At 35.7% G+C, this 26304-nt stretch overlaps 2 protein-coding genes across 7 annotated transcripts in view; one reads left to right on the top strand and one right to left on the bottom strand.

Annotated features, from left to right (window-relative positions):
- LOC110455285 (lisH domain-containing protein ARMC9-like) overlaps positions 1–13206 on the top strand; it is a 38347-nt gene extending 25141 nt beyond the window's left edge. For 2 of the 3 annotated variants that reach the window (XM_021505319.1, XM_021505317.1), the window contains exons 18-24: positions 147–237; positions 477–529; positions 3167–3301; positions 3608–3705; positions 3826–4092; positions 4519–4721; positions 10117–13206. In XM_021505319.1, the coding sequence (XP_021360994.1) occupies positions 147–237; positions 477–529; positions 3167–3301; positions 3608–3705; positions 3826–4092; positions 4519–4721; positions 10117–10187 (918 nt within the window). In that variant the 3' untranslated portion in view covers positions 10188–13206. Of the gene's footprint in view, positions 1–146; positions 238–476; positions 530–3166; positions 3302–3607; positions 3706–3825; positions 4093–4518; positions 4722–5114; positions 5130–10116 lie in introns of all 3 variants that reach the window. The other variant, XM_021505318.1, reaches the window with a different exon arrangement.
- A 4231-nt stretch (positions 13207–17437) lies between these two features.
- The window catches only part of LOC110455299 (centrosomal protein of 104 kDa-like), a 40667-nt gene continuing 31800 nt past the window's right edge, over positions 17438–26304 (bottom strand). For all 4 annotated transcript variants that reach the window (XM_021505346.1, XM_021505347.1, XM_021505349.1 and 1 more), the window contains one exon: positions 17438–18710. In XM_021505346.1, coding sequence (XP_021361021.1) covers positions 18649–18710 — 62 coding nt within the window. In that variant the 3' untranslated portion in view covers positions 17438–18648. The remainder of the gene's footprint in view (positions 18711–26304) is intronic.

Below are 26304 nucleotides of genomic sequence, written 5' to 3'. Positions count from 1 at the left end.
CTTTTTAGTTCCTCTACTCTACAACAGAGGATTACTGCACTCAGCAGAACACTTATCCCTATAACCAGGATGTTGAGTTCCCTTGTAGTGTCTAGACTGCTGTGTCCTAATCCTACTGTGTCCTAATCCTAACTGTTGTTTTACAGGGTATGGAGGAGATCCTACGGTGTTTTATCAAAGAGGACCAGCCAGATATGAACCGACAGATCGAGTTCATCATCAAACAACTCAACTCAAGTTAGTCCTCCCTCTAGAACAGATTGATTTTAATGTGATGAAGTGGAATTATGTAACACTGTATTATAAGATATTAAAAGTAGTCAGGAATGGTCACACCACTTAAATATTTAACAATTCATACCATATTCATAATCATATTGATTAAATCAACCAGTTGAATATTTGTATAATGGACTATATGGATATAGATATTTCTATTGATTTAAATCTTGTAATAAAATGTTGTTTTATTTTAGCGGAAACAGTTGATGAATACGCATCTGATGATGAAGATGAAGAGGAGGAAGAGGTAAGTACAGATGGCGCCTTAAGTTAGTGCGTGTGTTCAAATATATTAGTTGTGTCATCAAAGTCGTAAACTGGTGGTCTTGAAATATTATGTTGGGGCAGACTTGTTTGAAAATATCAGCCTGTGTATATTGTCTTATCCTACTTGTATGGGAGCAGAAAGGTGTAATTTCTGATCAATAAAACTATACAGTATTTATACATGATGACTTTAGATCTAGTTCATTCATCCTAAAAATTTACAGAAATCTTTATATAATTAATCTTTATACATGGTATCCTTGTCGGAACGCTGGCAAAGGATTGCTTTTCGGGTCAAAAGTTCAAAGGTTAAGGTCATTATGTTACTACTGGTATATATAGAAAGTCAGGTTCCTCATAATGACTCTTTTAATACAATTAAACTTGGTACAGGACTTCCTTATCCAAAACACTTGATTTGACTTGTTTTTCAATTTCGAGGAATGTTAATATTACTACATGTATAAGTTAAATAGTACAGATTGATCAATATGTTCGTCTTCAAGCACTGTAGTGTAATCCCCCCAACTTCAAAGAACCAGAGGGGATTAGTATTGCTCAGTGATACCTGGATGTATATAAAAACCAGTGTATTTTATGTTAGAATTCTCTCCTATTTGATTTGAAGGCAATATGTGTTTATTTACTGAAACCCTATTAATAGTTTGTTTTGTTTGTATAAAGGACTATAAATTTATGGTAAGGCTAGTTAACAAGGTATCTCCATCTTATTTTACTGTGTTACCAAGGCAGAATTTGATAAACTGAAAAACTTTCCTTCATAAAAATGCTCAATACATGCAGTGTTCAGCGTTCGGCATTATTTGGGTTTTGTGTTCTTTAGTGATCTCCCTGCTGGCATTCTTTAACAGTAATGAGAGTGACAGAGAAAAAATTATCTGTTTATCAAAATCAATATTATATCAATATAACAATCAAACATTACCCTTGAATTAAGTATATATTTGTTCAGTAAAATGTTCAATGGAGATTACCTTGACAAGTATAAATAGTTTTTTGTTTCTTATTTTTGAATGTATCCATTTATCATTGATCCATTTTGCATTGCCTTGGCTTTACAATTATACTATCAGCTGAATTAATTAGTCGAGGCAGGTAACCAAGTAATATAATACATACATGCTGATATTGCTTAATTCCTCCCCTTAGACAGGAGCTATCGTCATAGCAACTAAGCTGTAGAATTTTTGTTGATGTAGTAACTAGTTTCATAGGGTCCAAATTTCAAAAGGGATCAAAACCGAGTATAGTTTTGTAAATACAAAATATGTATCTCTTCAGTAATTTGGGTTGTATAGGATTCCAATTAGGTAAAGAGCTTGTAACAGTAACTATTATAGTGAAATCGCTATAAAATCAGTATATTTGCTGTAGTAACTGTAGATATTTAGGATCCAACTTAGTTTAAACTTTATATCACCGTAGTTACTGTAATTTTAGAAGATCCCAACTTAATACAGAATTTGTATGTCTATTGTAGTCACTTTTGATATCACAGAATCCCAATGGAGTAGATAATTTGGATGACCATTGAGAATAGTTATATTAGATCACCATAATGATAGTGACTGTAGTTTTTATATCGGGTCCAAACTAAGTATAGAACTTTATACCATACCATTTTTCCTGTAAATTGCTGTTAATCACATTATTTTTGCTTATACTATTTATTTATACAATAAACTTTCCATTGGCTATTTATTTATATTCAAAGATAAAAAAAATCATTTGCTTATACAGTTATGTAACTGAATATAAGAGCAATACATGAGTTCATCATTGATTCTCTTTGCTAATTATAAAAATAATAAAGGCTTTATTTATTCTTGATAACATATTGAGCATGAAGCTCATCTTACTTATGGGCAAGATACAATGTATGATAAAATATACAATATTTACAGCTTTAAGAAATATGCATGTATAAAATACAGGATAAGGGAGGAAATCATAAATCATTTCAAGTAAAACACTGACATAGATATCTCAATAAAAGTTAGTATAACAATATTAAATTCAATTGTTAGAAAGACAACAGTTTATATTGTATAAAATGTTTAGCTACCCTTTTGAGTACATTTAGAAGTGTATCAGTGTAAGTGATAAATGAACCTTACAAAGGTTTGAAGAATTCCATTTTATTTTTTTACACATACAAACATAAAATAATGCTATTTTAACTCATTCACCCCTGAAATTCATAATGAACTGTTCCAACCTTTGAATTGGAAGAGTCAAAATGTGTCTTCAGGGGTGAAAGAGTTAATGCCTGATTTGTTATAAAAATCAAGAACATTTTGTTTTCTTACACACTAATTCATGTTATATGTGGGGCAGAAAGCTCAAACCCAAATTATCGGTCATTAAATGTCTTAATGTGGAACTCTTCTGGAAAAGGAGGTGTTTTACAGAGACAGTAAACATTCTCTTTAATCGGTACAACATTTCTGGTTATGGTTGGTTCATATAAATGAAATTATATTACTTCAATACCAAAACATCCTCCTTCACCCACTGTTAAATAGATGTTTCTTTTATAATTTGCCGTCATGATTCTCATACATCAGAGTCCTGATAATGTTTGATTTGTTACCAGGAGGATCAAGATGCTATGGAGCTTGACCTTGACAAGGATGAGCCGATACGACCGGAGGGTAATGAACTTTGTGGTGAACAGCTTCTCACCACAGACTACCAAGCCCCAGGTGTGGGCTCCAAACCCAAGAAACGGGTAAGAGACACAACTAATTCCTCAAAGAGGAAAAAAGAAAATACCTCCATGGTATATGGAGTATGATCATTGAGAGAATTAAAGGGGACTCTTGTTGGGTCTTGTTTGTTTAGTGAAAGAGTAAGATCCTAAGCACATGTTTTCTAGACGATTCTGTCACATCATATTTCAGATCAAGGATAGTTTAATGTTTGGTAACCAGATTTGGCAGCAGTTAAGTAATATTACTAAATTGTTAAAAGTTTGAAGTTTAAAGTTGGTATTTGACTTAATCATTACAGCTGTAACATTTTTGTGTTGTTCTAGCACACAGACACAGTAATGGCCCAACAGGTTCCACTTCAGCGACCAGTCACGCCTAGTCAGCGTAGGGGTACCGATTCACCACACCCTTCACAGGCAGGGTAAGTCTCCAACCAGTTCTATTCTTCATACAGTAAGTAAGTGTCAAAGTTTTCAGTGTTGTTATTTTATGCAGTCAGGCGTTAGACAAAAGTATTGATCATTTGTTTATGATGTTCCAGGAGCAGAGCTGTGTCCAGTCTGTCCCGTCAGGCCACTCCGTCTCGCTTAGACCGTCCTCCCACACGATCTGGTAGTCGTCCGTCCACACAGGAAAGTCTCGCACAGCCAGGACTAAGAGGGCCATCCCGAGGCCCGTTACGTGACGGAGGGCCATCCCGAGGCATGTCACGTGACGGAGACCGAGGAGATTCACGTGCAGAGAGTGAACGGCCAACTAGCCAGGCTAGTCAAAAAAGTCTCCGTCCGCCAAGCAAGGCCTCACAAGTGTAAGCCATGGGAAATTTATAGATGATTTCTACGTAATATATAACACAGACAAACTTTTTTGAATAGGTCGCCCCAAGAGAGACGAAAAAATAGCATTTGAACACAGGTGGTTTCTCAATACAGGTTCAATTCACAATTAATCACTAAAGTGCAGAACATTTAATGTGATCTGTTGACAAAGGTGGTCTCTTATTAGAGGTGGTTGCTTGGGAAAGTTTGACGGCATATCAGTTGAACTTAATTTATATGGTGAGGCTTTAAAAAGTAAGAAAAATGCAGGCCTTGAAATATATATGTATTGTGTATGTGAAGGTGTGCTGAAATATATATGTATTGTGTACGTGAAGGTGTGCGGAAATATATATGTATTGTGTATGTGAAGGTGTGCTGAGGTCAATACAGCTGTACACGTCCTATGTTAACAGGGTTGGTAAGGAGTATACCCAGGCGTTTGGTTCCCGCCCTAAGATTCCCCGTACCCCAGACGTGAGCGGTGGGGTTCCAAAGCTACCCAGGACTCCCGACAGCTCCAAACGTCCGACTAGTCGCGGCTCGATCAGCAGCAGTGCTCCTCCGCCACCACAGTTCTCAGAGTCGGGACCACGGCCAAGCTCCGCGGGAAAGTCAGGTACGCATGGTTCACGATAAAACATGATCTCTAATGTGACAACTCATTCAAATATGATTGACTTCATTGGTCATTCAGATAGGACTTCTGGTGTCATAATAAGTCATCAAGTACATATACTACATTAATACATTGACATAATTATGTCTGCCTCATTGCCATTACTCTACTATGATATATGAATGTTGCTGGTTGTCATATCTGCAACACAGGATTGTTGTGTAAAATTTGGCAGATATATGTTTCAATATTTGCTGTAACCTGGACATTTTTCATGAAAATATAATCAGAAAAATTTTAAAATTTTATATCATCAGTAGTTCAGTAAGTTATAATCACAATTCAACAAACCATGAGGTGTAGCTCCTAATCTGGAATTGTTTGGTTTAACAGGAACATGAAACACTGGTAAGGTAGTCTTACACAGTTATCACCTTTACTCAGTATTGTTTTCAATTCCAATGCGACATTTAGATTTTTTTTTTTATCTTCCCAATCCAACCTTTGATCTTAACAAATAACAAGTACATAGACATGGTGTTATATATTTTTATGACCTCTGACCTTTTTAGGTCACCTGAGACAAAGTCTCAAGTGACCTATTGCTATCGCCTTTTGTCAGGCGTAGTGCTAAGTGCGTCAACCGGTGTCCAGCGTGCGGCGTGCATCCGTAAACAATTTACATTTTCGAGTTCTTCTCCAAAACCCCTAAAGCAATTTCAATGAAATTTTACAGAAACCTTTCATGGACAAAAGTCAACCACAATTGTGAATTATATGGTCCCCTGCCACCAGAGGCCTAAGAGGCGGGTCTAAAAAGGGTCAAATTGACTAAAATTTCAAAAATCTTCTTCTCAAGATCCAGATATGGTAGAATCAAATACTGGTACTCTTCATAGATGGAAGGGTCTTAAGGTGCTTTACCAAAAGTGTGAATTTCTTGACCCTGGGGTCTCACGTTTCCCCCTGGGGAGGGGGTAAACTTTACTTTAGTTTATATAGGGAAATCACATTTTGGACCAACATTTGTTTTAATTTCCATTGGAAGTAATTCAATTTGGGTATGCATTTTCATTATTGGATAGCAGTTTGATAGTATGCACATATCAGCCCTGACTGACCCCCAGGGGCTGATGGGTGTGGCCTAAAAGGGTTGAATTGACTGAAATTTCGAAAATCTTCTTCTCAAGACCCAGATATGGTAGAATCAAATGCTCTCCATAGATGGAAGGGTTTCAAGGTGCTCTACCAAAATTGTGAATTTCTTGACCCTGGGGTCTCACATTTCCCCCTGGGGAGGGGGTAAACTTTACTATAGTTTATATAGGGAAATCACATTTTGGACCAACATTTGTTTAATTTCCATTGGAAGTTATTCAATTTGGGTTAGCATTATCAGTATTGGATAGCAGTTTGATGGTATGTGCATATCAGCCCTGACTGACCCCTAGGGGCTGATGGGTGGGGCCAAAAAGGGTTGAATTGACTGATTGCGCACAAAAATGGATGTTGATAACTTGATTGGAATTATAACCCTTAGTTGACAGTTTGATACTTTGAAAATTTTGAGCCAGCCCTACGGGGCCCAAAGGAGTCAGTGTGCTAAAATTTCTTCATTTTCCTTGTTTAGAATCAGAGGAGCTAGTTTCAAATACTTTTCAGTCTTAAATCTATACGCTAGATATTGAATAAGGTGGGTTTTTTTTTTTTTGTCACTTTGAATAATATTTCTGTTCATGTTTTAAAAACAAAAAGCAACTCTCTGTATAAATACATCAGAACTCAGGTGACCGTTAAGGCCCATAGGCCTCTTGTTTACCTTCCCAATCCAACCTTTGATCTTAACAAATAACAAGTACATGGACATGGTGTTATATATTTTTATGACTTCTGACCTTTTTTTGTTTGTACTTTTACTCAGTTACTAAATATAATGACATGTATGTTGTTTGTGACCTTTGACCCTGTGTATACAGCACGTAACTTACAATAATGCTGATTAATGTGTGTTATTTCCACCCACAACGTAACAGTGTTGGAAAGAAACCATTTTTTATTTTTAATAAATAACCTTGTGTGACCTTTGACATTCTATAGTTTGTAGTCATGGAGTTTGTGTGTATAACAAGAAAAGGTGATAAGCGAGGAAAATAGACACAATTAATTGTCTCCCCTGTTTGATGTTGTTGACACATGTACAGCAATAAAACGGTGGCGGATCCAGATGCTGAAAAAGACACCTTTGAGTTTAAATCTGGGATGTCTCAAAAATCAAAGTAGTGAAGATATTAAATCAGGGATGTCTCAAAATCAAAATAGTGAAGATATTACTGAATAGAGTTAAAATCAGGGATGTTTCAAAATCAAAATAGTGAAGATATTACTGAATAAAGTTTATATCAGGAATGTCTCAAAATCAAAATAGTGGAGATATTACTGAATAGAGTTAAAATCAGGGATGTTTCAAAATCTAAATAGTGAAGATATTACTGAATTGAGTTAAAATCGGGGATGTTTCAAAATCAAAATAGTGAAGATATTTCCGAATAAAGTTTATATCAGGAATGTCTCAAAATCAAAATAGTGAAGATATTACTGAATAGAGTTAAAATCAGGGATGTTTCAAAATCAAAATAGTGAAGATATTACTGAATAAAGTTTGAATAAGGGATGTCTCAAATATTACTAAATAGAGTTAAAATCAGGGATGTCTCAAATATTACTGAATAGAGTTAAAATCAGGAATGTCTCAAAATCAAAATAGTGAAGAAATCACTGTATTGAATTTAAACAAGGGATTTTTTAAAACCAGTATTGAAAAAAACTCAAAATATCTTTCAAGAAAATTTGATGGGAAGAGAGAGAGTACTCTGTTAACCCTTTATAAGGTCTGTGGAACCCCGTCAGAGCCCCTGGATCCCCCACTGTCTGCTAGTGCTGCATGCTAAGGACACACTCTTAACTGTTTGTTGTCAGTCCTTGATGTCTCGTAGACATCAAGTGTCTCAGTGTTTAGAGTTAGTATGGTATGGCTTGTTTTACTAATATAGATGTTATACGATGCTGATATTATATCAGATTTAACTTGAAGTAGGGTATACTTACCTGGTAAAAGGCTATGTTTCTCTGGATACTACTTTCAGAAATTTTTTCGTTAACTTTTGCAAATACAATCAACAGTTAGATGATTTTAGAGGTTATGAAGTTTTTTAAAGTAAAAAATTCATTTTCTAAACATTTATTCTGAGTGTAAATTTTCTTAAATTGGAAAGTTTATTTATTATTGTCTATTTTCAAACATGTCATGTAACTCATTAATATATATAGAAATACATTGTTTCCCTAATCAACATGTTGTTATCCGTCAGAGAACAGCTATCATATGCTATGTCATAATTTTTGCACGAATTTACAAATGAACGGTAAGAATTTAAAAAGAAGGATCTTCTGCTTTGAACAAGAACATCGGAAATTTTAAAGTTGACTCTTGGTAAACACTAGATTCAATAAAAATACAAATATTTCACTTTGTATACCTTACCTGTGGTGTTATATTTTACAAACGTGTCTAAACAGTCATGTCTGTGTCTACATACATCTTAATTGTAAAGCAAATATCTAAATAAGTAATCGGTCAGAAAGTACCTAACAAGTGTAAAGCGGGCATCTGAACCCATGCCATACAAGTGTCGGAACACCTACTGTATAACACGAAATGTTCATGGGGACTTTCCTTCATGGTTTAATTTGAAGCCATTCCAATCGTTTCGTGGTACAAACTTTCATGGATATCCTTAATTAACAAACAGTAGACAAGAATATCATTCAATTTCCTTGTATATATTTTCGTGGTTCCATAGCAACCACGAAAACCACCAATGTTTATTATACACCACGAACATTTCATGTTATACAGTAATAGTTTGTCTAATAATGTGTATTAGCTGTTCAGAAAATTTTAAAGTATGTCTTAACTGTAAAGAAAGTGTCTAACAAGTGTCTTAAAAGTAAAATGTCTAAACAGTAGATTTGATAAGTCTTAAATATATGTCTTAACTGTTGAGCATTTAGTGTCAAAACATGTCTTAACTACAGTGCAAGTATCTTAATGTATAAGGATCCCCGTCCCACTGCCAAAAACTGTACCTACGCAGTGGAAAATGATTTTTGACAAATGACTCTTGCTTTGATAAAACAATTCGTGAAAATAACAAATACCTTGTGGAACTTGTATGAAAAATAATGAAGATTAAATAAACAAAATATATTCAACCACAGTGTTCATAGTGTAAAAGTATGTAGAGGGGCTAGACCGAGATTCGAACCACTGTAGACCATAATGGACTCATCCAGATCAATGTATGGTAGAGTCTACTAAAGTTACCTAGGGGTGAAACGGTTAAAGCTAAGGTCTACTTTAGTTTTAAGGAACTGAGCTATCTTGTCAACGGATGTATCCTTGCTTAACTGTACTACAGTTATATCCAAATGGAAGCTTATGGGGAGGCTATAATTACTGTACATGTATATGCAAAAAAAAAACAGTGCAGTGGGTCTGAGATCCTTAATTGTAAATTAAACAAGTGTTTAAACATATGTGTCTTAAATATAAAACAGGTACTAGCCTCGTCTGTCAAAACAACTATTATATTATAGGTGTATTCTCAGACGAGGCTAGTACCTGTGAATATAGAGCAAGTGTCTAAATACATGTTTCTTAACCCTTTCACCCCTATGTAACTTTAATAGACTCTACTATGCATTGATATGGATGAGTCCATTATGGTCTATAATGGTGAAAGGGTTAACTCTTAAATGTCAGGAAAATGTGGTGTAACAGGTGTGGCCAACAAAAGATAAATATTTCAGAAGGCATATTGTTGTTGAGTACTGTATGTGTTTAGGTTGTTGGTTGTTTTTTAACAATTATTATATAACATATGAGTCCGAGTTGTTGAGAAGTGTATTGACCTAGGTGTATAATTAACAGATACGATACTGTATACAGTTCAGGAATTAATCCAGTCAGTATTCCCTACCATTTATTATTACCAAAACAAAATCTTGTTTAACCCTTTCACCACTGTAGACAATAATGGACTCATCCAGATCAATGCATGGTAGAGTCTACTATAGTTACATAGGGGTGAAAGGGTCAATATGCCATGAGTTTCTGCATATGACTGTTCATAATACTTATACTTCAAGATACACCCTCTCCCCTTCATATTTACCTTTATTTTACGAAAAAAAGTATATTCCCCACCTATTCTAGATAGATTCCTGGCTGTGTCCTGTACATGTGTTAAGTGTTTTACAGGGTCTGATGTTTTAGGAAGTCTATGTATACCTGATGAGGAAATAATAATCATTGTGAATGCTTTGAATATTTCAGCTTCTGGATCACGGCGCGGGTCATCAAAAGGCAGTGCCAGTCCCCGTCCAGAGCCCGGTGGTGCGATCTAGTGGTGCGACCTAGAACTACACTGACAACATATCAAACTTCTTATCCTTAAACATTCCGTAATATTTCACGTCGTGTACAGGGAGTCTGAGTAGTGAGTACTGAGAGTGAACGAAGTGGAACTGTTATCTGTCAAGTGAATCTGGTTGATGACTTATTCTATGAGGCCATTTTGATTGTAATCGCAATGTATTGACTTTGTTGTAGTTATTGCTAATTGTATCCTTTTTAATACAAAATGAATCTGATGTACATTGTACATGTTCCTATATATGTATGTATTAGTCAAATTTTTATTGAAATCAATTTTAGATGACACTGGACAGTTGTCCCGATATTATACTGGATGTGAGTAAGGCTTTGTTAGTATGGAAATGGACAAGGGTGAGACTGGACACTGTCCAGAGGTCAGTGTGACAGTGTAACTGACCATAATCAGTCATATGGGAAGTGCCTTTATAGAATTCTTAGGCCTACCGATGACCAGTCATGAAGACCATATTTTCTCTACAGAGTTACCAAACAATCTCTACTCAGATTTGTCAATCCTATACACTCACTAAAACCTCTGTCAACGGCTGAAAATATTACTCTGCTTTATAATTAGCCTCTTAAGATCATGTGCCACTTCATCAAGTGCCGTCAAATTAACCGTACAATATGGTAGCCTTTGGCTAGACCAACCACTTTATCATCAGGTAAATTCACCGGAATGTCAATTTTTCTGCAATATATATTCCAATGCTTTAACCTGTTTGCCCTCTTAAACAAAACCCTGGCTCAAATTTCTTTGCAGTATTGATAGTATAATCCCTCACATTCATCATGAATTGAACATGTGTTAACAATGTGGTTCTGTTTATGTGGCATACGTACATACCAAGATACCATTACACAATAGTGCATAAAAGTAAATCCTTTCGGTATGGTGCTGAAAGTTGTCTTACAGTGGCATATTTGGGAGAAATGAAGATTTTAATCAATTGCTTATGTAAAACATTGCTGAAAGACATAATACCTTGAGCTAAAATAGATTTTCAAAACATTGCCAACATTCTTGGCATTTAGCCATTGACAGAGGTGTTAGTGAGTGTAAGGAGATTGAGTTCCAGAACTCCCAGGTCTACCAATATCGTAGAGACAAGTCTTTCTAAAGCTCTTCATTATCCCAAGAAATAGCCATATTGAGTTTCTGTACTGAACTTCTACCTCTACTGAATAGGCTCTTTGTAGTCCAGAGATTACATACATGTCTGTATTTACAGTATTTGCCTAGTGTGGTGTGGTCATGACAACAAACTCAATCAATTGGTAGCCATATAGTGATTGAAATGTAATACTCAAGTGATGAAATGTGCATGCGAGATTGTTGTTTTCAATTTAATGTTATTTGTGTTAGGTGTTAATTTATTACATACATGGTTGTTTTATGTATGTTTTAGTTGGATCTGATTCGAGTTATTAATTATATATTTAAAACATATCGGTTTAACCTCACTACGTATCGGGTGTATACAGACGGGGTTATTTTGTGAGTCGGTGCAGTAAGCTGTATGAATGATATGTATGCTATTTTTGTTTAGTGCTAATTGTATATAATACCCTTAGAGTAGATCTGATGCAGTAGACATTAATTTTATATTTAAAACATATCGGTTAAATCTCACTACATATCAGTGAATACAGACGGGATTATTTTGTGAGTCGGTGCAGTATGAATGATATTTATGCTATTTTTGTTTAGTGCTAATTGTATATACCCTTAGAGTAGATCTGATGAAGTAGATATTAATGATATATTTATATTGTTAAACCTCATTACATGCCTACTGATGGTGTTTTATTGCAAGTTACAGAGTTACATCAGACAACAGGAGTTATATCAGACAATAGGCTTATTTATCAGTGATTTTCATATAACTCTGGTTATAAGACCAAATATGCGAAATTGACTCTATTATTAGGTCCGGTCTCTCAAATTGACTCCTTTGTTAGACTCGGTTCTCTCAAATTGACTTTATTTGTTTGGCCCAGGTGTGTGAAGTTGACTCAATTATTTGGTCATTTAAGGTCCCAAGAATTGACAAAGCTATTTGGCCAAGGTGTGTGAAATTGACTCAGTTATTTGGCCCAGGTCTCAAAAATTGACACAGCTATTTGGCCCAGTTGTGTGGATTTTTTTATTTTTTTTAAATAGGAATTCTTTCTGCATCCAGTGAAAAAACTAACAAAAAGATAATTTTTCCTACCTTTGATTTAATATATAAATCGAAGCTGAATATTTGTTGTTCGAACTAGCAGAAAACTTGAGAGATATACTTTTTAATGGAAATGATCACTAAAACTACCGGTATGTAAAATCTCATCAGTGTAACAAGGATTGGGATATCTTAAACCCTATTTTAAACATCAACGTGTAATCCCTTAGTGTAGAGACTCCTTGTAGACATCTAATATCTCTAAATGTTAATTTCTATGTTAACATCAAACTTAATCCCTGAGGGTGGGGCTTCTTATCCTAAGAGAGGGGCCTCTTTATAAACATCAAAATAGTATCTGGTTTGGCAGTTTGATGTTTATTACATCACAGAGGTAATGCCTGTCAGTCCAATTAAGTTTATCAATTTATTTAGATTTAGATGTTGTATTTTTTTTTTACATTTAATGCTTAAATAGTTTTTGCTTAATTATAAAATCATGTGATTCCAGTCTGTCTCTAGTCAAAGGCATGTAGAGTATGATATACTAAAGAGCTCATATCAAGGGAGGTAACAAGTGCTTTATTATCACAGACTTGGCCAGTCCATGTAACAATTTACAGCTACAGTAAATAATGAATATATTTAACAAGATATTATTTTTTTCTATTTATTCCCAACAAGAAAACATCACTTACTTGAATATAAATTGAATACAATGAAATGAGCAATATAATGTTTACGATATTGTAGTTGGAAGAACAATGAATTATAAAGATAAGTAGTTAAGTAATTTATAGTATATTTGGAGAAAAAGGAATGAGGAAAAGGAAAATATATCTAAAAACGATGGACGCTTCTAGGCTGTGTTAGCCATAAAAAGAGCCTGATAATTAATGTCAGTCTAGATTCATCTTCATTATTTGTATGAAAGACTTCTTTTCAGCAATGAAAACAATGTTGTCCATCGCCGATTTTTTTCCGATTAGCTATTAAATAATTCTGATCCTGTAGGGAAGCGTATATGAATCTCAGAATTTCTGGCCATTTTTGATGTATTCTGTTGACCGTTGTTACGGATTACTGTGTAAAGGGTTTACCGTTCAGTAATTCTGTCGTGCCTTACCTCAGCATTCCCTTTATCCATTACCGTTAGACTTTTGCCAGTAGTATATTTGTTACTAGTCTTGATTGATATCATTCCGTCTCATGACATTTACGATTAATAAACAAATCTACAACACATCCTTCTTGTTGGTGTCATTCTAGAGACTTTTGTCTCTGATTTCACGGGTGTTTTAGATTTCTCTCATCAAGCAGGTGTAGAAATGTCTGTTTTGGTTGAAAGAATCCAGGTGACACTGAAATATTCCATGATAACACACAAAATTGGGTTAAAATCCCTCCAATGGTACAGAAGGAGAAAGATATTTGAAGATTTAACACAAGTTCCCCTGTTGGGGCCCTGCCCTTCTTCCCCAAAGTGGGCCACATCCTCTGTTTAATACAAACTTGAGTCCCCTTCACCCGAGGATGCTCTACACAATATTTGGTTAAATCCTCCAATCAAACTGAAGAAGAGGGATTTTAAAGATATACTGAATTTCCCCTATTGTGCCACACCCCTCTGCCCCAAGGGGGGGCCACATACCCTTTTAAATTTGTTTAAAATCCCTCGGATCATACTAAGGAGAAGGTTTGTAATAATTTATTAATACGTTCACCCTATTGGGCCTCACTCCCCCAGGGGGGCCACACACTCCCTTAGGTCCTCCCCCCACCCCTCCCCGGTCCAGGAATGCTCTGGATCAAATTTGATTAAAATCCCTCCAACAGTACAGAAGAAGTTTTTTTTTAGGTTTTAAACCTCAAATTCCCCTATTGGGCCCCATACCTTTGTACCCAGAGGGACCACACCCTTCATTTAAACAAAATTTTATCCCCTTTGCCTAAAGATCTTCAGGTTAAATTTGGATAATTTTCCAACTGTTCAGAAGAAGAAAGATTTTAAAGATTTAAACCTCAAATTCCCCTATTTGGCCCCGCCCCTCTGCAGTCAGAGGGGCCACTCCCTCTATTTATGCAAAAATTTAGTCTCCTTTACCCAAGGATGCTCCAGGCAAAACTTTGATAAAATCTCTACTGGGCCGCCCCATGACAAGCTCACCAGTCCTTCGGACTAACTAACTCCAGTGGTGTATGCATTTCTTCCACCCGTGTACCAAGTTTCATAACTGGTCTTAAAACGTGTATGAACTTTCTTTTTTTTATGAAGAAATACAGCAAACTAGCAATAGTCAGTCTTACAGTTACAGCCAGGCATGTCTGATTACCCTTCTATATATGTACACACAATTTTGCAGAGGTCGGTTTGGGTCTCGATCTGTGCCATCAATTTCTTTCAGGTTTAGCCAGTTGAAACCATTAAACTGAATACACAAAATCAGACTAATGTGTAGACACCTACACACAACAAAATTCAATTTAAAACAATCACACAACACAGAGCATATGGTATAAATAATTTATTGGTGTTATTTTCATAAGTGTTGCAAAGATTGAACATCTACTGTGCAGCAGTGTTGACCATAGAACAACACTACAATAATGTACATTTATAACAAAAATCAACCAAACTAGTTCTAAAACCACATCTGGTGGAAAATTTGTCTCTAAATTTTAGGTCAGACTTACAGTGTCTCCGTGATAAGTGGAAGCTCAGTCTTGTTTAAATCAGATCTACTGAACTTCCCCTACCACTGGACACTTAGTTTTGTCCAATAACATGTACATGGACATACGGTATATAACATTTGTAATAGCGTAGTGGTACTCCATACCACACATAATCAGCTGCATAGGGTAATACAATAGGAATGTATCGAGAAAAGACAATTTAACAAACAACACAAATATTTTGACAAAACAAATAAAGTGTATCAAAGAAGAAAAAAAGAAAAACTTTTTCATCAAAATTGAATTTTAAATCTCAATGACACAAGAATTACTTGAAATTGAATTGAATATATCACGCATGTACATGTATTGTACAAAAAAAACACAATTGGAGAAAAACTTTCCTCGGATGATGATGATCATTGGGAGGGGTCAGATTAATTTCTGCGCATACGACCTCACAGCTTAATCTACAAATACTACATTTTCATTACACAAAAATTTGTATTCTTTAAAGTGCCTGTGAATAACGCGAGTACGTTCTGAGCATACGCTTCTAATCAACTAGTTTACCATTGTATATCATCGCAAATATTACAATTCAATATAATTTGAAAAATGAACAGTTCTAAAATGTCAAAAGTTCTACATATATCTTAAAAACATATTAAATCTGTGAAACTTTACAGAAACCATTTGCCAATACATATTAGTGGTGTAAAGATGAAATAAGTTAAATCTGGGAGTGATGACTCATACAATCAGCATTGTCCAAACCCTACCACAAAGCTGGACACAAGGAGTTCTGAACAATGATGTACCATGACCATATATAGACATCAGGTATTTATTTTCTCTATAAATATATGTTGTTCAATCTTCCACTTCCATTACACAAATATTGGGAGTTTGCTCCTAGTGTTCCATGTTAGTGAGAAAGTCCAACATATATAGCACCAATGATGTCAACTATTTTGAAAACGAGAAAAAAAAATGACATTTCACTTTTCAATTCAAACTGAAGGATTGGCTCATTATGATAAGCGTGCAGGAAATGGTTAAGAATAAATTCTTGTTACTTTTAATTTATAGGAATTCTAAGCAGTTCTGAGGTATGAATATGTGCAAATTTGTTTCTTTAATTTGGTAAAATACTTATTTCAAATTCAACACCTATCTTCCACATTGCTGCATTCAATTTTTCACTTCACAATGCAAGATTTCAATTTTTCACCATTTGATTTAATTACAAAATATAATGTATAGAGTATCATTGATCCTTCCCTCTAAACAAGCCCTGGTTTTCGTTTTTTTTATTTCTCCCTTACCCCCACCCCATAAGTCTTGTTTAATATCACCAATTACATATAACAAAAATATTAATCAGACATAATTACCGCAGTACTCTATATCACAGGGTCAGTTGCGTCATAAATGCTTTAATATGTAAAGTCGTGACCTAAAAGCCTGTTACGACTACCAATTACATTACTGTACCACAAAGAGGAGAATTACCAGTAGGTACTTTGGCACTAAATATAGAATTCCTACCTATTATGTAACTATGGACGGATGAGGCAAGACGGCTATAAATCAGGATACTTGGTCGGCCTGATTTAGATTTAATCAAGACACATGGGCGTACTCGATTTAAAGTTCATCAGGACACGGGCATTAACCCTTTCACCACTGTAAACCATAATGGACTCGTCCAGATCAATGCATGGTAGAGTCTACTAAAGTTATATAGGGTTAAAAGGGTTAATAATTAAGAGTAAATCAGATCACTGTTCCATCTTGCTTTCTACATTCTTGCCTGAAAAATGAGTATTCTGAACATACTCCTAACACTTTGATGTTTTCTTGAAAAGAAAAGGAGTACATTGTTTGATGTACTTCCAAAACACATTTTCCTTCCAATCTAGCACGCCCGAAGTGTATGCAACATGTGCTTTGTGTATCTACTTGTACATGTATACTACAAATTAGAACATATATACACAAATTAAATCAAAATATCAAAAGCACTACTTTGTATTTAAATAAAAAAAAAAATTGAAATCTGTCAATTATACACACCTTTCTCAATCATCAAAGTATCATTTTATACTGGTATTGACAGAGCCCATTTCACAGTGCTTTGCACCATGGTGTTATGTACAAAACAATATGTTTGAATGTTCAGTGAAGACAACAGATAGACTCTGAAAGTGGTAGGACGCCGGGCTCGTGACCGAAGGGTTGCGGGTTCGAGTCACGGCACGGCACTGTATCTTTGAACAGAGCAAGATACTTTACTCCGCTTGTTCCAGTCTACTCAGCTGTAAATGAGTACATGGTTGGGCATTGCTAGAATTGCTTAATGCTAGCTGTTAGCTCCGAAATGGCAGCTCCGGCTGTACACTGTAAAGCGGTATATAAGAACCTCAAGTTATTATTATCATTATAAAGTGCTAATTAGATACATACCGGTAATAAATCACTTTCATTTCAAGCTATTACATTTTTCGCACGATATACCATAGAAATATGCTGATGATTGCTAATTATAACTTTTCTTTCTAGTTGATGTGATTCTCTAAAACTGTATAGTCTTATAATTAATTAAGTACATAAACATTAATGACTTTTAAAAGAGCAGAAAATTATAATTCGTAACTCTGTATTCTTTGAAATATACAGCCAGAAGAATGTCCACACCAAAACACATTAGCGCTCTAGGTTCAACATAGGAATTACAAATAAAATGAAACAATAGAATACTAAGTCCAGCCAGTATACAACCATTTAACACCTAACGGAACCCTGATCTAATATAGATTTAACAGGTTCTACAGCTGTTGGTGTACTTACTGTAATGGCTGGACCTGTAGATGTAGATGAAACAAAATTAACCAATCAGCTCACACTGAGTATTGACTTCAGAACAAATACAAACATTTTATTGTAAAATGTGAACATGTAGGTTTTTTCACACTCGTCACATAAAGCTGTTGTTTTTGTGTATGCTTCATCCCTCCTTTTTCATCTTCCAGCTTCCCTTTCAACAATGTATCAAAATTAATTGATCCCCCATCACGAAATGCATGCGTAAATGAGATCAGAAATACACTAGAGTTACATAGGAACATTAATGACTAGGGCTATTGCTGAGTCAGTTCATTATGCAATGCCCAGAAATATCACACCTAAATGTCTACAGATCAATAATGTCAGTACAAATCAAAACACAGCCCATCAAAGAAAACTAAGAAAACAGAGACGTTTTATTACTTATGGTTCGACTTTCATTTCACTCCTTCTACAGAAATTAAAAGCGTTTCTTTAAAGCTGACTGCTCTCCATGCAGTAGTCAAAGAGACTGTCTTCCCTGAATATCCCTGTAGATAACTATGCATATATGTTTTAACATCCTTTTGTTCATCCTCATCCAATCCAAAGAATTATGGATTCGCCTGAGATTCTGCCATTTGATTTGCCTCTAGTTTGTGTGTGAAACAGTCCTACAGCATCACTACTCTCCCCGCACACACCCGTTCACTGGTCAGATCTATCGGGGTGATTCCTGCACCGCCATCGTCAGTTGGGTCTACCGGTTAGGTTTTTTCCCCCTTCCAACACCCCCTTTGACGGGTCGACCTTTAGCTTGACCTGTGTAAAGTAGAAATAATAATAGTTTAGCAGTTAGCATTTCTACAAAGACTAATACAAGTAATAGCAACATTAACCTGAGGAAATAAAACATTCACCTTGGTATGTATGCTACTTTGTTCCGTTATATCCCAGACTACTTGGAAAAGTATGTAACTACACTGCTGATCCAAGATGTTATCATATAAGAGAGCCCACATGTTTGCCTAGCATTTCTCCAACTACCTAAAATTTCATAACCCGTCAACTTCAAACTATTTAAATTTTTGGAAAAGTAGAAATAAAAAATCTCAATAGCCATTGATTTATTCCGTCTTTGCGTATTGCAGAGTTATCTTCTCTTGAGAGCAGGTATTGGTTGTTACGTCATTTGTTTGTGAGAGTAACGTCATCAATTTTTGAGAAAACGACGTAATTTTCTCACACGAACCAATGATGTAACAATCAATACCTGCCCTCAAGAGAAGATAACTCTGCAATACGCAAAGACGGAATAGCTACATGCTAACATGGACATATCACAATGATACTTAATTTACTGAGGGCTTATCTTACACGTGACTATAACCGGCTAGACAAATTTTACATTGATCACATATGAACAAAGTAAATTACTATTTATAGGAATGAAACATTGCAACAATGTTAAACCCCTAATGTAGCTTCTATTCACACTGTAAAAGTCAAAAATACTTTAAAATACTAAAATTTAAAAAATAAAATAAAAAAAAAACACACTTTGGACTATACCTTCCCCTTCAGTGATTCACAGGTGTACCCCTTTTATGACCCTGGGCCCAAACTCAATTCTACACTCAGACACCATTATAGAAAAGAAAAAAAAATGAAAGATATATTTGTTGAAAAAAATCTATCTGGAAACTTCTATTATTCCATGTCAAAGAATGACTTATTCTGAGACTGATAATTATTCTACAGTAAAAAACATCTTAATACATACACATACTTAAAATTCTGCAACATTGTAATTATATCCAGCATGGCCTTAACGAGTTCCTGAACAGCAATTTGTACAAAACATAATGGTTTCTCCTGACATTCTAGTCGGTATTAATAGCCAAGTTATAAACAAGCATTTGATCAACAAGCATTTTTTAAGACATGGACTTCATTCACAAAAAAAAATATGATACTCTTCAATTTATTCATTGATAATGCAAATATTGGTATGTGTCCAACTGTATTACAAAGGCAATTTATCTTATCTACATATATAAGTGTGTACCATATTGTAAAGTCAATACAGAGTACCGGTACACATAATTGTATGCCACACTGTTAAAGCAATAACGTCAATCTGCTCAATTGCCTACCAAATTTTCAAATCAATTCATTTATAAGCATAATTCTACTGACATGGTTAAGCAATAAAGCTAGTCTGTTCCATTGTCTAAGCACTACATGTATTTATGAATAATATTAAACACTGTTAAAGATATAAAGCTAGAGTTTGCATAATTGTGTACTTAATTGTCAAAGCAATAACGCTGATGGATGATGGGTTTACTACCATGTCAAAGTACTTAAGCTAGTCTGCATGATTGTTTACTATATTATCAAAGCAATATCGCTACTTTGCATAACTGCATTCTACACTGTTGAAGCAATATCACTTCTCAGCATGATTGCATACTATACTGTTGAAGCAATATCGCTACTTTGCATAACTGCATACTACACTGTTGAAGCAATATCGCTACTTCACATAATTGCATACTACACATTCAAAACATTACAGCTAATCTACGTTATCATATACCAAAACATAAAAGCCATAAAGCTAGAGTCTGCATACAGCTAGTCTGCATGATTGTGTATTACTTTTTATTACATTACTTACTCATAAATAAGGGTTTTTTAATATGCGATACGACACAATTGCTCTAACCCATATCAGCCCCCGCCGTATCACACCCCAAAACCCATATCAGCCCCCAAATCCATATCACACCCCATTTGGAAAAAAAATCATTTTTCAATATTTCAAAAATGAAAATAAATCATAAGATAGTAGTTTTTAATAGCAAGTATGTAATAAACAGAATAAAACACGCCTTTTTCCATATCACACCCAGTATCAGCCCTCGACCAATATCAGCCCGCGGGCCTTCAGCCCTTGGGCTGATATTGCAGTCTCGGGTTGATACTGGGTGTGATATGGAAAAAGGCATGTATTATTCTTTATGTAAAAGCACAACAGGTAGCCTTTATAATTGTTTGCAACGTTGTTTAAGCATCATAGCTAGTCAAAGCATTATAGCTAGTCCCACAATTGTGTACAACATTGTGAAGCAATGAAGCCTGTCTGTGAATTTCTGTAAACCCCTGTGACCTTGAATATGGGAAAAAGTAATTAAATTGAACAAACTTCTTAGCCCTTCATGCCAACATCCTTCTGGCCAAATATCATCAGCCTGGACCTTTTGGTTATACAAAAGAAGTTGATTAAATGTTTTTTAAGACAATAGACCCCTGTGACCTTGAATATGAGTGAAGGTAATTTGTTTGAACAAACTTGGTAGCCCTTCATACCAACATCCTTCTTGCCATATATCATCACTCTGGACCTTTTGGTTATACAAAAGAAGTTGATTAAATGTTTTTAAGACAATAGACCCCTGTGACCTTGAATATGAGTGAAGGTAATTTGTTTGAACAAACTTGGTAGCCCTTCATACCAACATCCTTCTTGCCATATATCATCACCCTGGACCTTTTGGTTATACAGAAGAAGTCGTTTAAATGTTTTCAAGACAATTGACCCTTGTGACATTGAGTATAAATGAAGGTCAATTGTTTGAAAAAACTTGGTAGCCCTTTATCCAAGCATTCTACTGGCCAAATATCAACACCCTAGACATTTTGGTTATTAAGAAGAAATTGTTTAAAAATTTCAACATATTTGACCCCTGTGACCTTGAATATAGGGGAAGGTCATTCATTTGAACAAACTTGGTAGCCCTACATCCCAGCATGCTACTGGCCAAATATCATCATCCTGGGCCTTCAGGTTATTCAGAAGAAGTTATTTAAAGATTTCAACATATTTGACCCTGTGACCTTGAATATACGCAAAGGTCATTCATTTGAACAAACTTGGTATTGCTTCATCCCAGCATGTTAATGGCCAAATATCATCATCCTGGGCCTTCTGGTTATTCAGAAGATGTTGTTTAAAGATTTTAACATATTTGGCCCCTGTGACCTTGAATATATGCAAAGGTCATTCATTTGAACAAACTTGGTATTGCTTCATCCCAGCATGTTAATGGCCAAATATCATCATCCTGGGCCTTCTGGTTATTCAGAAGATGTTGTTTAAAGATTTTAACATATTTGACCCCTGTGACCTTGAAAATGGGCAAAGGTCATTCATTTGAACAAACTTGGTAGCCCTTCATCCCAGCATGCTACTGGCCAAACATCATTAGCCTGGGCCTCTTGGTTATTCAGAAGAAGTTGTTTAAGTAAAATGTTGACAACAGACGGACGATGAACGACGAACGACAGACGACGGACGCCACACCACACCACACCTTCGGGCCAGGTGAGCTAAAAATGATTACACATGTGTTTTAATCGACAACAGACAAAAGCAGTTGTGACCTGGACTGTGACTTGTGAAATCACAATATCTTACAGATACAAAGCTATGTGTGATGACATATGGTTATCCTACTAGTACATTTGACATGTAGTGGATATAAGACAGATATACGGTCTGTATAGTGGTGGGTGTAGTCATACCCCTACAACAGTCGCCCCCAGGGCGTGCCCTGTAACAGTGCGATCAGAGAGTCGGTGTCAAGTCTGTTTGTATTCTCCTGTTGTGCTGTTGCTCCGCCAGCTGGACAAAAGGAGACAACTTATCACCTCAGATTTAAAAGCTCCTTAATATGTAAAGCTTGTGCACAGGATTTGGTACTCCATACCTGGTGTTACCAACCTGCTGCATCTTTATGACATTTCATCTTTTCTGTTGATAGCTAGTGTACGAAAATGATATAATCTAAAATCTTTGCACTGGTAGAACTGCTCAATATATATTTGTTCATGCCTGCAGTACCACAACTTGTAGGGAGACAGGATCAAAACTGATCTTTAATGTATTTAAAGATGAACCTAAGGTTATATCCATCAGTATCAATATCCAAACTCATTCTTGTCTCTACAGTTGCAAGATAATACTGCTTCCTGGAGAAGGTTTTCTCCCCTGCCAATCACAACACAACCTAGCCCTCAGAAGATACAGCTGTTTTACGTTTACAGTGTGAGTTAATTCAGTAGTACCGAGTTAAATTAGAGTGAAACAGGAAACTAAATTGGTATACTTTGTCAACCAACTCTTTTGCACTTGACTTCTGTTTTCAACCCAATTTTTGTTAAACCAATTATAAAGTATCTACATATGTCAAGAGCATGTATTCCAGTAGTACTGTGTACAGTAGAACTTAGTTATTTCAACTCAGGATATATGAATACCCATCCAGATGGAAAGAAATCAGTTCTTTCCCTAGCAGTGACAGATAAAAGGTAGAAATGTCGGATAGTAAAGTAAATCAAAGTTTTTTCCCTCCGCCATAAAAAACAACATTGTTTCCATAGCTTAGCAACAGTGTAATGAAAGCTTCCCAGAGCCTATGGTGGCTTTTTACAATTTCCACAATACATTTAATTTTATACATGTACCAGGTAGTTTTCTAGTCCTAATGAAGCACTATCGAGTATTTGGCAGAGGTACCATGAATGGAGATCATGTACTTCTGGGTTCCTATTCATGTTAACTCTACCAAACTTACATTAATTCTAACATCAAACATAAATTGTTCGTCCTCCGTTACTGTACGCTACCAGTGAAACCAGTAGAACTACGACTGCACTACGCCTCTAGTACTTCTTTTCTTCCCTTTCTTGGTCCCCTATTCTTGTCTAGGACAAAACTTATGAATGGTTCGTTATTTGTTTTCACAAGTTCAAGGTCCTAGTTGATTGTATCAAGACTGAATGGTGGTTTTATGTTCAAATCTAATATTCTGCATCATAAAGATCAAAGTCACAGCAACAAATCAAATGTCCAATCATAATGTTTTTAAAAGCTGATTTTTTTTTCTAGACAAACATTCTGGATTGACATATCTCTACTGGATGGTAAGTTACAGACATACAACTCTCATCGTACCCTAACTTCAAAGAACTGTAATGCTCGTCATAATATTTTACCCGGAACTGTGCTTATTAAATGGCATAGATCTACATTTTTCATAAATGTTAGTATGCTACACCAGGTAAGGCAGCATTATGTTAATTTATGTTAGAACTAAATTCTTCACTGCACTAAGTTTCTAAAGAGAAAGCGCATCAGTGTTAGATCTATATATAGCATATTGTTGCAACAAGTTGATCAACTAATCCTGCTGCAGTTGCATATCATAATTATAAGCATATATAACAAGTGACCCAGAAATAATTGGTATGCTTATCTTAGGGAACAAAAGATGACCTGTACCCTGGGGCATGACAGTAAACTTTACCATGGGGAACAAAAGATGACCTGTACCCTGGGGCAACACAGTAAACTTTACCCTGGGGAACCAAAGATGACCTGTACCCTGGGGCATGACACAAAACTTTACTCCGGGGAACAAAAGAAGACCTGTACCCTGGGGCATGACAGAAAACTTTACCCTGGGGAACAGAGGACCTGTACCCTGGGGCATGACAGTAAACTTTACCCTGGGGAACAAAAGATGACCTGTACCCTGGGCAACACAGTAAACTTTACCCTGGGGAACAAAAGAAGACCTGTACCCTGGGACATGACAGAAAACTTTACTCCGGGGAACAAAAGATGACTTGTATCCTGGGGCAACACAGTAAACTTTACCCTGGGAAACAAAAGATGACTTGTACCCTGGGGCAACACAGTAAACTTTACCCTGGGGAACAAAAGAAGACCTGTATCCTGGGCCACTACAGTAAACTTTACCCTGAGGAACAAAAGATGACTTGTACTCTGGGGCATGACAGGTTTTTTTTTTGTAATGGTTTTATTTTTCTAAGTTTTTCATTACATATACATAAACAGGACATTCACGCATTCTCACATATATCACATATACACACACGGACATGGATTTAGCATTATTACAATCAATTTCAATTCATCATAATATCATCATCAACATATCATCATCATCATTATCTTTATCATCTTCATCATCCTCTTTCATATATAATTATGCAATCATCATCATTGCCATAATCCATCATCATCCAAAATCTTCAATCATCATTTCATGTATCATCATCAACATATAGTTATCATCATCATCATCATACAATCATCACCATCATCATACAATCATCAGCATCATCATACAATCATCACTATCATCATACAATCATCATCTTCAATTATAATCTTCACTCATCAATCTATATGTATCTTCATCAAAATATTATCATCATCATCATTAATTCATAATATCATCATCATCATTCCTGATTTACAAACATCATGGGGCATGACAGTTAACTTTACCCTGGGGAACAAAAGATGACCTTTACCCTGGGGCATGACAGAAAACTTTACCCTGGGGAACAAAAGAAGACCTGTACCCTTGGGCATGACAGAAAACTTTACCCTGGGGAACATAAGATGTGTACCCTGGGGCATGACAGAAAACTTTACCCTGGGGAACAAAAGAAGACCTGTACCCTGGGGCATGACAGAAAACTTTACCCTGGGGAACAGAAGATGTGTACCCTGGGGCATGACAGAAAAATTTACCCTGGGGAACAAAAGAAGACCTGTACCCTGGGGCATGACAGTAAACTTTACCCTGGGGAACAAAAGAAGACCTGTACCCTGGGGTATGACAGAAAACTTTACCCTGGGGAACATAAGAAGACCTGTACCCTGGGACATGACAGAAAACTTTACCCTGGGGAACAAAAGAAGACCTGTACCCTGGGGCACTACAAAATATTTACCCAGAAGAACAAAAGAAAATCTGTACACTGTATAGGAGTCAAATATACTCTGAGGTACCAGTCTGAGTAGATTTACACTCAAACCTTGAGAACAGTATGAGTGGTAAACTGGCAGATCTATGAACGACACCTGGTCTGAAATAGTTTTGCTGGGACCTTCTCTATGGGTAGATACGTTCATGGACCTACATTAAACAAGAGGCCCAATGGGCCTGCATCGCTCACCTGGTTTTAAACTCACACTTGTAACCTTAAAAGTGATCTAAAATAAAGCTACAGGCAAAATATCAGTTTTTATGATTAAAATTCGTTCAAAAGACCCTGTTATTTTTTTTTAAAACATTTCACCCCTGCAATTGAAAGTCGAACAAAGTCATTATGTTGAACACATTGTATAGCCTTTCATCTCAGGATGCAACTTGCAAAGTATAAACATCCTGGGACCCATGGTTATTCATAAGAGGTTGTTTAAAGATTTTAAACAAATTTGACCCCTGTGACCTTGAATATAAGTCAAAGTCATTCACTTTAACAAACATAGTAGTCCTTGATCCCAGCATATGCTACTAACTAAATATCA

Source organism: Mizuhopecten yessoensis, unplaced genomic scaffold (genome assembly GCF_002113885.1).
Source record: "Mizuhopecten yessoensis strain PY_sf001 unplaced genomic scaffold, ASM211388v2 scaffold8195, whole genome shotgun sequence".
Classification (NCBI taxonomy): Eukaryota; Metazoa; Mollusca; class Bivalvia; order Pectinida; family Pectinidae; genus Mizuhopecten; species Mizuhopecten yessoensis.
The sequence above is the reverse complement of the archived record's forward strand: the minus strand, read 5'-3'. Positions and strand labels throughout refer to the sequence as shown.